Below are 15150 nucleotides of genomic sequence, written 5' to 3'. Positions count from 1 at the left end.
TCTCTATTTTATTGAAAATAAAAAGCACAAATTTCCTAAGCATTCTGACGTTTGAAGATGTTTTTAAAGAATAGACTACACAGGTGGTATACTATGAAACATTTTTGTTAAAATTAAACACGCTGTCAATTCATAAGAATTTGTATGACTCTTATTTGTATAAAATGGACAGAGCCCAGTCTTAAAGTCAATCAGCAGCTTTTATTCTCGAGAGTACTGCCCATCATACATTTTACCACAGGTTATAAACTGAAAATGACGTCATTAGTTTTAGTACTAGCCCGTCTCATCTCCGGTCCAGTACAATGGCTGTATGGTTCTCACATCGTCTCTCCCTATTAAGATACTTTATGACCGAGCCAAGGCCAGCTTGTGTAGATAAGCCTTCTAGCCAGTCTGGATATAAGTTCATTCATTTCTACTATGGTACAGACAGTCATTGTTCTAATTATTGATTATATTTACACACATTATATTCAGTACTAGGATTAAAGAAAATTCATACATATACTGTCATGTTTGTCATTTATTGTCATGTCTTGTCCCTGTGCTCCCCAAGAAAATTCATACATATACAGTAACATAATAGTATTCTGATTAGTCAGTCCTGATTGAAATGTATACATAATTAGTCATTATTGATAAAAATTCCCTTAACAATTTTCCAAACCCCCAAAATGCCTTGTATCCAAAAAATACTTACCAGATATAAAAACCACACAAATCTATTCAAACAGTTCAACACCATAAACACAGAAAGTAGTAAATAGCTTTAGGAAATACACATAACGAAAAATATATATATAGCTTATACTCAAGACTAGATCAACCAATATGTCTATGTGATAAACTTAGAAATAAGGTTATGGCTTCATGAACTACAATATAGTAGCATAGTAGAGCTGGAAGACTTCCCATCTATGTTAGTTGTCTTCAAAGCTGCCGTTGCTGCTGCAGTTGGAGTGGAAGCGCATGGTGCTCATAGGGTCTGACACATACCCTGAAGGAGGTAGGACACAGAGGTCAGGGGTTAGGGATGATCAACAGCCAGGTCCTTTCACAACACACACCAACACCAGCTTTGGCTGTACTCCATTTCAAATGATGAAGTTCTGTAATACCGGTATAGGATTGATGAGTGTCTTCATTAATATGCTTTTTACCATTTCGGTCAATAGGTGGAAACTGCATATTCCTCCTCAGTTCATCCAGAGACGGACCTTGGGAATCACGTCGTCCCTCGCTGAAAATAAATCATACATGAGCTGTTATAAGGCTGAATATAGTTATTCTGTTTACATAATCAACCTCTACTACATAATATGACAATCTGCATCAAGTGGTTACAGACACATTTTGTGTAATGATCTCTTTAAAATGAATGAAAGATTGAGGAGGCAGAGTTAGACGAGGCAGGTGTAAACACATCTCTGATGTCCTCTGATGACTCTAGCATGACCCCCTGTGTAACAGCACAGGACCCCATAACCACACTCTCTCACTTCTACATCTAATATAAACTAAATGGATGAAACATTTGATTAACTGCCAGTCTGCCAGGACATTTCTAACAGGCAGAGACTTCAGCAGTTAGAGAACACACACAAATCTAACTTCAGTAACTGTGTCCCTGGACACCGAATTCCTACTAGTACTGGGCTTTACACTTAACTTGGTTATGCTTAGCAATCCAGTATATAGGCCATAGAGACAGAAACAGAGACAGAGACGGAGACAAAGGTCAACATGCCCTAATAGAAAAGAGAGAAACATTTGAAACTCCTTCAGTGAAACTCTCTAACCTGCTCTCTCTGTATTGTGGTCATCTGTATGTGGAGAAGACTATATGATATACTGGCCTGGTCCCAGATAGGTGTGTGCTGTGTAGCCAACTTGAAAATAAAAGAGAGGGGGGCTCAGATGCAAAAATGTAATATCCAACGTTTCGACAGCCAAGCTGTCTGGCTGTCCACACGTTGGATATTACATTTTTGCATCTGAGCTCCTAGAGTGTGCGGCTCTCTTTTATTTTCAAGTTTTCTATTCCGCTAGCTAGCACCTCGCCTATGTAAGTGTGCGTTTATTTTTCTTCTCGATTGCTGTGTAGCCAACACCTATGGTCATTATCAACGCCAGACAATGACCAGGCTAGTGAAGCCCTACCTCTGAGTCCAGACTGCGTAGGCACGGGCATTGAGGGCGTACTCCAGTTCAAAGCGGGAACGGAGGGCGGCCACGTGACTTCGACCAGGACTGCCCCTCGCCAGGCAGTCAGACGAGCCAGAGGGGGACAGGGACCCACTGCTGTTACTGGAGGCTGGGGACATCAACTGTGGATCACACACATACATGTATGACATTATCATCAACAAGTGTCACATGGACAGACAAGAAAGCTAGGAATCGGTGAACTTTCTGAAAATGTAAGCAGCATATGTTTATTCTGACTCTGGTGTAGATTCACATACTATAGAAAAACACCATACCTCCACATTGCATAGGCATTCCTCTAGTGTGGCCAGCACCTCAGAGAACTCAGGTCTATCCTGATTCGGAGGAGATAAAATAGGATTATTTAACCTATAAACTCTCTTCACAGAAAAAAGACACACACACACACACACAGCTGTGCTTTCTCAGTCTGCCTGTCTGTGTGGTTATGCGGATCTACCCACACATGAATCGAAGGTGAACTCTACTTGAAAAGCAAGCTTTCCATCTCCTTCTTCACTGTAAGATAACAGACACAGAGCCAGATTCTACTTCACTGTAAGACAACAAACACAGAGCCAGATTCTACTTCACTTTAAGACAACAAGCACAGAGCCAGATCCTACTTCACTTTAAGACAACAAACATAGAACCAGATCCTACTTTACTGTAAGAGAACAAACACAGAGCCAGAATCTACTTCACTGTAAGACAACAAACACAGACCTAAATTGTGCTTCACTTTAAGACAACAAACATAGAACCAGATTCTACTTTACTGTAAGAGAACAAACACTGAGTCAGATCCTACTTCACTGTAAGACAACAAACACAGAGCCAGATCCTACTTCAATTTAAGACAACAAACACAGAGCCAGATCCTACTTCACTTTAAGACACCCCAGTAATGGCTGAAATGGGCTCAACGGAATACAGTAGATTGTCTGTCCATTAAATCTATAAGAACGATAAAGCTTTGTCTGGGATTTATTTTGATGCGTGTTCATTTTTTATGGAATTGGAAAATGTAATAATTAATACAGTTTAAATATATACAAATTAGTTCCGCTGAACTTAAAACAATTTACGAAAATGAACACTCGGATTACAGTGATATTATGTCTGATCTCGCAAACATTTAAATGTTTGTTCTGATGTAATATAGAGATGATTTTAATCCAATGGTATCCTGCTATTGACACTCTTGCTGAATTATGCAAGAGAAAGTGAAAACAACAGTAATTAATGAGGCAGTATAGACAGCACAGCTGAGGGCAGGTAGGGTGCACATAGAAAGTCTTTGGCAGGTTGCAGCCCTGTTCAACCCCTTTATGTTATTTTATAGTTACTGTCATGTCTCATCGCTACAACTCCCATACGTGCTCGGGAGAGACGAAGGTCGAGAGACATGCATCCTCCCGAAACACAACCCAACCAAGCCGCATTGCTTCTTAACACAGCGCGCATCCAACCCGGAAGCCAGCCACACCAATGTGTCGGAGGAAACACTGTACACCTAGCGACCTTGTCAGCGTGCACTGTGCCCGGCCCGCCACAGGAGTCGCTAGTGCGCAATGAGAAAAGGATATCCCTACTGGCCAAACCCTCCCTAACCCAGACGATGCTAGGCCAATTGTGCATCGCCCCATGGACCTCCCGGTCACGGCCGGCTGCGACAGAGCCTGGGCTCGAACCCAGAGTCTCTGGTGTCTTTATGTTAATTTATTAGTACCTAGCACTTAGCTCACATGAGCGTAGCATATTTAGCACATGAACTTATCTCACATGAATTTAGCTCATATGTAAGTATACGTAGCACTTAGTATAGTTAGCTTATGAACTAAGCTCACATGAATTTAGCATATGTAGCATTTAGCTCACATGAGCGTAGCATACTTAGCACATGAATTTAGTTCACATGAACTTAACTCACATGAACTTAGTTCATATGAACTTAGCTCACATAAATGTAGTGGTCTTTACGCTCTACGGAATCAAGGGACTATCTATTGTAGGAAGACACTGACCTCTGGACAGACATTCCAGCCCCTCATTAGCATGGCAGAGATGGGTTTGGGTATGGAGTAGCCAATAGGAGGCCGGATATGGTGGTAGGCCATGTCTGCAGCTGCTGCAGCTTGATGAGGACAGGGAGAATCCAACATATATAACATGCTTGAAACAATCCAATACTGACTCATTGATTCACATTCTCCCAAACCAGATTGGTGTGTTTTTATTCATGCAGAGGTTACCAGGTTTCAGGTGGGCAAAGGGGATCTCTCCAGTGAGCAGCTCCCACAGACACAGGGCATAGCTGAACATGTCGGCCTTGACAGTATAGCGTGTACACTGGGTGAATATCTCTGGGGCCATCCAGCGCAGGTTCTGTACACCAACGCAAGAGTCAAATTAGCAACGCAAAACACTCTGGCTACCATGGACAAATGGTTCCTCAGCACTCGCACTCACACTCACTAGCACTCACACTCACTAGCACTCACACTCACTAGCACTCACACTCACTAGCACGCACACACATTTAATTAACCTTGTGGGGACACACAATTTATAACCATTCAAAATCCTATTTTCCATTATCCTAACCTTAATCCCAAAACCTAACCTTAACCGTAAACTCCAAACCCTAAACCTAATGCTATTCCTACCTTAACCCTAAACCTACTAGAAATAGCATTTGACCTTGTGGGACAGATATTTGTTTGTTTACTATTCTTGTGGGGACTTCTGGTCCTCACAAGTATAGTTAAACACACACATTTATGGTATGGTGAACCAGGAAATTGGACTAACCCCTGGCTGCTTGGTCATATTGTCCACAACCTCGGATAACAGAAATCTGGATTCTAAAGAGAAAAAAAAGGGTTTCAAGATTCTAATAATGAGGTTAGTGAGGCAGACATTTTTATTTCAATATCAAGTCACTTCTGTGTAACAATTTAGTACCTTACTGTAATAGTTTCCCATAAAAAAAAATGTCTCAAGCAAGCATTTTGTTAGGACTGTTTTGGAGCGGTCTGAGTCGGGAGGGGGAGGGATATGTAATCTGATAAATAGCTGTTATTGGGCCTTCATGACAAATTCACTATAGGAAATGGCTACTTTACCAACTGTAATCTGTCTTCATTATATTGTATGTTTATACTGTACCAGTCAAAAGTTTGGACATCTACTCGTTCCAGGGTTTTTCTTGATTTTTACTATTTTCTACATTGTATAATAATAGCAATGACATCAAAATGCTGAAATAACACATATGGAATCATGTAGTAACCAAAAAAGTGTTAAAGAAATCAAAATATGTTTTATATTTGAGATTCTTCAAAGAGGCCAGCTTTGTACAGCTTATGACAAGTGCTATAATGTGTTATGATAGCTTTGCACACTCTTGGCGTGTGCCTTGTTAAAAGTTGATTTGAGGAATTTCTTTCCATCTTAACTCGTTTGAGCCATCAGTTGTGTTGTGACAAGGTAGGGCTGGTGTACAGAACATAACCCTATTTGGTAAAACCCCAAGTGCACATTATGGCAAGAACAGCTCAAATAAGCAAAGAGAATTATTACTTTAAGACATGAAGGTCAGTTGCAAAAACCATCAAATAAAATAAAATAAAAATGGTCACATGCGCTGAATACAACAGTTAGACCTTACAGTGAAATGCTTACTTTCAAGAAAATACCTTTAAAAATTAAGAGATAAAAGTAACAAATAATTAAAGAGCAGCAGTAAAAAAAAAAAACAATAACTAGGTGATATACCGGTACAGAGTAAATGTGCTGGGGCACCGGTGTTGAGGTAACTGAAATAATATGTACATGTAGGCAGAGTTATTAAAGTGACTATGCATAGATAATAGCAGAGAGTAGCAGCAGCATAGAAGAGGGGGAGGGGCAATGCAAATGCAAATAGTCTGGGTAGCCATTTGATTAGATGTTCAGGAGTCTTATGGCTTGGGGGTAGAAGCTGTTTAGAAGCCTCTTGGACCTAGACTTACCACACGGTTCTGTTTTCCGTGTGGTAGCAGAAAGAACAGTTTATGACTAGGGTGGCTGGAGTCTTTGACAATTTTTAGTGCCTTCCTCTGACACCGCCTGGTATAGAGGTCCTGGATGGCAGGAAGCTTGGCCCCGGTGATGTACTGGGCCGTATGCACTTACCCTCTGTAGTGCCTTCCAGTCGGAGGCCGAGCAGTTGCCATACCAGGCAGTGATGGAACCCGTCAGGATGCTCTCGATGGTGCAGCTGTAAAACCTTTTGAGGATCTGAGGACCCATGTGTCACGCCCCGACCTTAGTATTCTTTGTTTTCATTATTGTTTTGGTTAGGTCAGGGTGTGACATGGGTGATGTATGTGTTTTTGTACTGTTTAGGGTTTTTTGTAGGTTTATGGTGTCGTTTACTATCTAGGTGTTTATGTATGTTTATGGTTGCCTAGATTGGTTCTCAATTAGAGGCAGCTGTTTATCGTTGTCTCTAATTGGGAACCATATTTAGGCAGCCATCTTTGGGTATTTCGTGGGTTATTATCTATGTCTATGTCTAGTTGCCTGTGTCTGCACTAGTATTATTATAGCTTCACGTTTGGTTTGTTGTTTTGTATAGTTAAGTGTTCTTTGTCTTCATTAAAAGTATGTATTCATCTTACGCTGCGCCTTGGTCTCCTCCGTACGACAAACGTGACACCATGTCAAATCTTTTCAGTCTCCTGATGGGGAATATGTCTTGTTGTGCCCCCTTCACGACAGTCTTGATTTGCTTTGACCATGTTTGTTTGTTGGTGATACGGACGCCAAGGAACTTGAAGCTCTTAATCTGCTCCACTACAGCCTTGTCGATGAGAATGGGGGCATGCTGTAGTCCACAATCATCTCCTTTGTCTTGATCACGTTGAGGGAGAGGTTGTTGTCCTTGCACCACACCGTCAGGTCTGTGACCTCCCAATAGGCTGTCTCATCATTGTCGGTGATCAGGCCTGCCATTCTTGTGTCATCAGCAAACTTAATGATGGTTTTGGAGTGGTGCCTGGCCATGCAGTCATGAGTGAACAGGGAATACAGGAGGGGACTAAGCATGCACCTCTGAGGGGCCCCTGTGTTGAGGATCAGTGTGTCGGATGTGTTGTTAACTACCCTTAAAATCTGGGCGTCAAGAAGTCTAGGATACAGTTGCAGAGGGAGGTGTTTAGTCCCAGGGTCCTTAGCTTAGTGATGAGCTTTGAGGGCACAATGGTGTTGAATGGTGAGCTGTAGTCAATGAACAGCATTCTCATATAGGTGTTCCTATTGTGGTGTGAAAGGACAATAGAGATTGCTATCATCTGTAGCTCTTTTGGGGTGGTATGCAAATTGAAGTGGGTCTAGGATTTCTTGGATAATGATGTTGATGTGAGCCATGACCAGCCTTTCAAAGTACTTCATGGATACAGACAAGAGTGCTACAGGTCAGTAGTCATTTAGGCAGGTTAGGTGTTCTTGGGCACAGGGACTATGATGGTCTGTTTGAAACATGTTGGAATTACAGGGAGAGGTTGAAAATGTCAGTGAAGACACTTGCCAGTTGGACAGCGCATGCTTGGAGTACATGTCCTGGTAGTTCGTCTGGCCCTTGGCCTGAATGTTGACCTGTTTAAAGGTCTTCCTCTCATCGGCTGCACAGAGCGTGATCACACAGTCTTCCAGAACAGCTGATGCTCTCATGCATGCTTCAGTGTTACTTGCCTCGAAGCATGCATAAAAGTTACTTAGCTCGTCTGGTAGGCTCGTGTCACTGGGCAGCTCGCGACTGTGCTTCCCTTTTTAATCCGTAATAATAGCCCTGACACATCCAACGAGGATTGGAGCCGGTGTAGTACGATTCAATCTTTGTACTGTATTGAGGCTTCACTCTTTGATGGTTCGTAGGAGGGCATAGCGGGATTTCTTATAATCTTCCGGGTTAGAGTCCCGCTACTTGAAAGTGGCAGCTCTACCCATGGCTCCTGGTTGTACGTACAGTCACTGTGGGGACGACATTTTCAATGCACTTATTGATCAAGCGCTATGATGAAACTGGCTCTCATGAGGACCGCCACAGGAAAGGAAGAACCAGAGTTACGTCTGCTGCAGAGGATAAGTTCATTTGAGTTAACTGCACCTCAGATTGCAGCACAAATAAATGATTCATAGAGTTCAAGTAACAGACACATCTCAACATCAGCCTTTATGGTCTAATTGCTGCAAAGAAACCACTACTAAAGGATACCAATAATAAGACACTTGCTTGGGCCAAGAAACACAAGCAATGGACATTAGACTGGTGGAAATGTGTCCGTTGGTCTGATGAGTCCCCTTTGGTCTGCATGTGTGGTTCCCACCGTGAAGCATGGAGAAGGAGGTTTGATGATGTGAAGGTGCTTTGCTGGTGACACTGTCTGTGATTTATTTAGAATTCAAGGCACACTTAACCAGCATGGCTTCCACAGCATTCTGCAGCAATACACCATCCCATCTGGTTTGCGCTTATTGGTTCTTTCATTGAGTGCTGTATCAGATGACCTGGCCCCCACTATCACCTGACCTCAACCCAATTGAGATGGTTTGGGATGAGTTGGACCACAGAGTGAAGGAAAAGCAGTCAAGTGCTCAGCATATGTGGGAACTCCTTCAAGACTGTTGGAAAAGCATTTTTCATGATCTGGTTGAGAGAATGCCAAGAGTGTGCAAAGCAGTCATCAAGGCAAAGGGTGTCTACTTTGAAGAATCTCAAATGACATTATTATTTAATACTTTTTTGGTTATAACATGTACAGTACATGATTCCATATGTGTTACTTCATAGTTTTGATATCTTCACTATTATTCTGCAATGTAGAAAAGAGTAATAATAAAGACTAGCCCTTGAATGAGTAGGCGTGTCCAAACTTTTGACTGGTACTGTATTTTGTTGCTTACCTCCAAAATCAGCCACCACAGCATGCCCGTCCTCATAGAGTAGAATGTTGTGACTAAAAGTAGCAAATGTCATTATTGGAAGAATAACTCAAAACACTTAATTTCACATAGTCACTATAGCTTCAATTCAACATCTACTGTATACCGCTCATTGTGCTTCATTTATACATAGAGTAGGACCCATTATAAATTCCCCACAAAACACACATGCACCCAGCACATTTCCCCACCCCCACACACAAAACCCCACTGACCCCCACCCTCCACCGACCTGTTGAGGTCCCTGTGGATGATGGGCTGAGTGAGGTTGTGCAGGTACTCCATGCCCTTGGCCACGTCGATGGCGATGATGAGCTTGGACTGCAGATCGATGATCCTGTCCGTTGACACATCATTACACATCATTAGAAGAACAACCACAACACTAAGTAAGAGAGATCGATGCTTCTTGGCCCTGCCAATCAACTGATACCACGATACACAGCAGAAGATCAATAAGTCAGCTCATAGACTGTTAGACTTTATCTAAATGCAGAGTAAGACTTATTATAAACTGGGTGGATTGAGCCCTGAATGCCGATTGGTTTACAGCCGTGGTATATCAGACAGTATACCACAGGTATGACAAAACATGTATCAGAACACTCAATGATGATAGGTTGGAGAAACGTATGTGAAGACACTACCAAGAAATAAGACATTAAACCGTTCACAACAATTGTTTTACAGCCACAATCTGAACGTTTTCAAGTAGACAAATTTCCATAAAAAATACTGGATGATGGATCGACAACAGCACTGAACATTATACTTACATACCAATTAAAAAGTTTAAGTAAGGCTTTAATGTAGATGTTCTTATGAATAATGCCTTTATAACAACTATATAACACATTATAACATTCATAAACTGTCATAAGTATTTTGAAATAGTTATGAGTAACGGCATGAGATGTTATAAAACTGGTTATAATGACCTTCTATAACATCTCATGTCATTACTAATGAATATTTAAAACTACTTATTACTGCTTACAACAAGTGTTATAATGTGTTATATAAACTCAGCAAAAAAGAAACGTCCCTTTTTCAGGACCCTGTCTTTAAAAGACAATTAGTAAAAATCCAAATAACTTCACAGATCTTCATTGTAAATGGTTTAAACACTGTTTCCCATGCATGTTCAATGAATCATATATAATGAATGAACATGCACCTGTGGAACGGTTATTAAGACACTAACAGCTTACAGACGGTAGGCAATTAAGGTCACAGTTATGAAAACTTAGAACACTCAAGAGGCCTTTCTACTCACTCTGATAAACACCAAAAGAAAGATGCCCAGGGTCCCTGCTCATCTGCATGAACGTGCCTTAGGCATGCAGCAAGGAGGTGTCATGATGTGGCCCTTTCTGGGTATAGATAGTGGCTTCCCCCTCTCTCACTCTCTCCTACACCCAGGTTCTGTTATCTCAGGTCATGAATTCCTGGCAAAATGCTGAGAGAGGCTGAACTGAGGGCTTGAAGGACTGTTGGAAGACAGGTCCTCACCAACAATCCCCGGCAACAACGTCGCCTATTGGCACAAACCCCCCCGTCGCTGGACCAGACAGGACTGGCAAAAACTGCTCTTCTCTGATGAGTCGAGGTTTTGTCTCACCAGCGGTGATGGTCGGATTCACGTTTATCATCGAAGGAATGAGCATTACACCGAGGCCTGTACTCTGGAGCGGGATCAATTTGAAGGTGGAGTGTCCGTCATGGTCTGGGGTGGTGTGTCACCGCATCATCGGACTGAGTTTGTTGTCATTGCAGGCAAACTCAATGCTGTGCGTTACAGGGAAGACGTCCTCCTCCCTCATGTGGTACCCTTTCTGCAGGCTCAACCTGGCACGACCCTCCAGCATGACAATGCCACCAGCCATACTGCTCATTCGGTTCGGGATTTCCTGCAAGACAGGAATGTCAGTGTTCTGCCATGGCCAGCGAAGAGCCCGGATCTCAATCCCATTGAGCACATCTGGGATCTGTTGGATCGGAGGGTGATGGCTAGGGCCATTCCCCCAGAAATGTCCGGGAACTTGCCTTGGTGGAATAGTGGGGTAACATCTCACGGCAAGAACTGGCAAATCTGGTACAGTGCATGTATATTCATTGTCTTTCTTTTCCTTATACAGAACCCCTACACCCCCTCACACCAGATCTCCCCACGACCTGAGCTTGAGAGTTTAGGGGGTACCATAAATCTGCCTCTCAAACTCTCTACCTCTCAAACTCTACCTATTCCAACCTTTCATCCCCATGTGCATCCCCATGTTCATCTTCCTCGGGGTGTTTAAATAAAGTTCCAGTGTGTTTAAATAAAGTTCCAGTGTGTTAACTGTTGGGCTGCTTTATTCCCCTCTAACCGTGTCAGTGAGTCACGGACCAGTAAGATACGTAGTGCCGGGACAGAGAAAGGGGAAGTGAGAAAAAAAGGGCCGTAAAAATAAACTGATCTGCCCCTACGCCTCTCAATGTGTCTAAACAACAGATCCGGAAGAGATCGCACATTAGGTGCAAGATATAAAAATGAGATGCACAAGATATACAGATGCACACAGATACAACACAGCTTGCACGAAAAGCAGTGGAAGAACTGCCAGTCTTCATTCAATTGGATGACCACCAATTTCATATCTCATTATGTCGAGCAGAATTATACAACTGAACAGCTGAATTGAGGTTCCTGGACCTAGGGAGTAACAAGATCTCTCAGACTACAGAGGACAGTTTCTTTGGTCTGCAAAGCTTAGAGATTTTAACACTGTTCAATAAATCCATCATGCAAACTGCAGCATTTGCATTCATCAACCTCACTTTGCTGACAACCATAGATTCAGGGTACATTTACTATCCATCCAGCCAGTAGGAGAAACGTGAGTGTGAGTGTGAATCTGACGCACATATTCGGTCGAGTCTTCCCTCAAGCGCTGACTAGCTTGATTATAAGCTCCTGGTGTCCTCTCAACATCACCGTCGGCAGCAACAGCACCCCAAAACCAGGCTTCACCCTGCAGCTCTTCGCTCCATTGAATGTGATATTCCAGGACTGCTGAAGACCATTCTTCCAGTCTGTTGTCAACCTCAGGGCTGTAACAGGACATCTTCTGTGTGGGTCTCACTTCGTCGCAAAGTACTTCCTGTCTCTGCAGGAGTTTGAGTTGGTTCTCTCACCAGAGTTTGTGAGAAAACCAACTGTTGACATGAATAATCTGAACAGGCTTGTGCAGCTGAGGCATTTGAAGCTGACAAGAGTGGACCTCATCGTGCAGCCAGTGCTGAGCATCATGTTCCACAACCTAACAAGGCTGGAGAGCCTGAGCTTGATCGAATGTAGGATCCTCACTCTGGAGGAGGATCTGAGCAGAGACCTGCACTCTCTCATTTTGATTCAAGTCCAATCCCGAGAGGAGTTTAGCATGTTAGAGAGCTTTCCAGAGCCACTGACCAGCCTGAGGAATATGGAGCTCTTCAATCCTTTCCTGCACTGCAGCTGTGACGACGCCTGGCTGGACAACTGGGTCAGGAGACAGACACAAGTACAGGTCATTTTTTTAGCAAATTTGGGAATTGGAGTTGACATGCAAAAACGAAGGTGGTGTCCAGAACTTCCCCAGGTACTCTGCGGCCCACTGTTCCCTGGACATGGACTTTGTCCTGTTCCTCTGCACCTCACTGGGCCTGCTCCTCTTCATGCTGGTGGTGCTGCTCAATCAGCTACCTAATGGCCTTCTACCACATCGCCTGTGGCTGGCTGGAGGAGGCCGTGCAGAGGCCCAACCCCAGTGGTCGTCACCACTAAATCAAATCAAATCAAATTTTATTTGTCACATACACATGGTTAGCAGATGTTAAATGCGAGTGTAGCGAAATGCTTGTGCTTCTAGTTCCGACAATGCAGTGATAACCAACAAGTAATCTAACTAACAATTCCAAAACTACTGTCTTATACACAGTGTAAGGGGATAAGGAACATGTACATAAGGATATATGAATGAGTGATGGTACAGAGCAGCATACAGTAGATGGTATCGAGTACAGTATATACATATGAGATGAGTGTGTAGACAAAGTAAACAAAGTGGCATAGTTAAAGTGGCTAGTGATACATGTGTTACATAAGGATGCAGTCGATGATGTAGAGTACAGTATATACATATGCATATGAGATGAATAATGTAGGGTAAGTAACATTATATAAGGTAGCATTGTTTAAAGTGGCTAGTGATATATTTACATCATTTCCCATCAATTCCCATTATTAAAATGGCTGGAGTTGGGTCAGTGTCAATGACAGTGTGTTGGCAGCAGCCACTCAATGTTAGTGGTGGCTGTTTAACAGTCTGATGGCCTTGAGATAGAAGCTGTTTTTCAGTCTCTCGGTCCCAGCTTTGATGCACCTGTACTGACCTCGCCTTCTGGATGATAGCGGGGTGAACAGGCAGTGGTTTGGGTGGTTGATGTCCTTGATGATCTTTATGGCCTTCCTGTAACAACGGGTGGTGTAGGTGTCCTGGAGGGCAGGTAGTTTGCCCCCGGTGGTGCGTTGTGCAGTCCTCACTACCCTCTGGAGAGCCTTACGGTTGAGGGCGGAGCAGTTGCCGTACCAGGCGGTGATACAGCCCGCCAGGATGCTCTCGATTGTGCATCTGTAGAAGTTTGTGAGTGCTTTTGGTGACAAGCCGAATTTCTTCAGCCTCCTGAGGTTGAATAGGCGCTGCTGCGCCTTCTTCACGATGCTGTCAGTGTGAGTGGACCAATTCAGTTTGTCTGTGATGTGTATGCCGAGGAACTTAAAACTAGCTACCCTCTCAACTACTGTTCCATCGATGTGAATAGGGGGGTGTTCCCTCTGCTGTTTCCTGAAGTCCACAATCATCTCCTTAGTTTTGTTGACGTTGAGTGTGAGGTTATTTTCCTGACACCACACTCCGAGGGCCCTCACCTCATCCCTGTAGGCCGTCTCGTCGTTGTTGGTAATCAAGCCTACCACTGTTGTGTCGTCCGCAAACTTGATGATTGAGTTGGAGGCGTGCGTGGCCACGCAGTCGTGGGTGAACAGGGAGTACAGGAGAGGGCTCAGAACGCACCCTTGTGGGGCCCCGTGTTGAGGATCAGCGGGGAGGAGATGTTGTTGCCTACCCTCACCACCTGGGGGCGGCCCGTCAGGAAGTCCAGTACCCAGTTGCACAGGGCGGGGTCGAGACCCAGGGTCTCGAGCTTGATGACGAGCTTGGAGGGTACTATGGTGTTGAATGCCGAGCTGTAGTCGATGAACAGCATTCTCACATAGGTATTCCTCTTGTCCAGGTGGGTTAGGGCAGTGTGCAGTGTGGTTGAGATTGCATCGTCTGTGGACCTATTTGGGCGGTAAGCAAATTGGAGTGGGTCTAGGGTGTCAGGTAGGGTGGAGGTGATATGGTCCTTGACTAGTCTCTCAAAGCACTTCATGATGACGGAAGTGAGTGCTACGGGGCGGTAGTCGTTTAGCTCAGTTACCTTAGCTTTCTTGGGAACAGGAACAATGGTGGCCCTCTTGAAGCATGTGGGAACAGCAGACTGGTATAGGGATTGATTGAATATGTCCGTAAACACACCGGCCAGCTGGTCTGCGCATGCTCTGAGGGCGCGGCTGGGGATGCCGTCTGGGCCTGCAGCCTTGCGAGGGTTAACACGTTTAAATGTCTTACTCACCTCGGCTGCAGTGAAGGAGAGACCGCATGTTTCCGTTGCAGGCCGTGTCAGTGGCACTGTATTGTCCTCAAAGCGGGCAAAAGTTATTTAGTCTGCCTGGGAGCAAGACATCCTGGTCCGTGACTGGGCTGGACTTCATCTTGTAGTCCGTGATTGACTGTAGACCCTGCCACATGCCTCTTGTGTCTGAGCCATTGAATTGAGATTCCACTTTGTCTCTGTACTGACGCTTAGCTTGTTTAATAGCCTTGC

General features: G+C 43.8%; 1 protein-coding gene across 1 annotated transcript in view; it reads right to left on the bottom strand.

Annotated features, from left to right (window-relative positions):
• Positions 1-562: 562 nt before the first annotated feature.
• The window catches only part of tnni3k (TNNI3 interacting kinase), a 52512-nt gene continuing 37924 nt past the window's right edge, over positions 563-15150 (bottom strand). The window contains exons 17-25 of the mRNA XM_046301712.1: positions 9434-9538; positions 9163-9215; positions 5026-5078; positions 4467-4599; positions 4239-4348; positions 2487-2546; positions 2164-2330; positions 1164-1243; positions 563-1000 (exon numbers count right to left, since the gene is read on the bottom strand). Of these exons, the coding sequence (XP_046157668.1) occupies positions 924-1000; positions 1164-1243; positions 2164-2330; positions 2487-2546; positions 4239-4348; positions 4467-4599; positions 5026-5078; positions 9163-9215; positions 9434-9538 (838 nt within the window). The 3' untranslated portion in view covers positions 563-923. The remainder of the gene's footprint in view (positions 1001-1163; positions 1244-2163; positions 2331-2486; positions 2547-4238; positions 4349-4466; positions 4600-5025; positions 5079-9162; positions 9216-9433; positions 9539-15150) is intronic.

This window comes from Oncorhynchus gorbuscha, linkage group LG02 (assembly GCF_021184085.1).
Source record: "Oncorhynchus gorbuscha isolate QuinsamMale2020 ecotype Even-year linkage group LG02, OgorEven_v1.0, whole genome shotgun sequence".
NCBI lineage: Eukaryota > Metazoa > Chordata > Actinopteri > Salmoniformes > Salmonidae > Oncorhynchus > Oncorhynchus gorbuscha.
The sequence above is the reverse complement of the archived record's forward strand: the minus strand, read 5'-3'. Positions and strand labels throughout refer to the sequence as shown.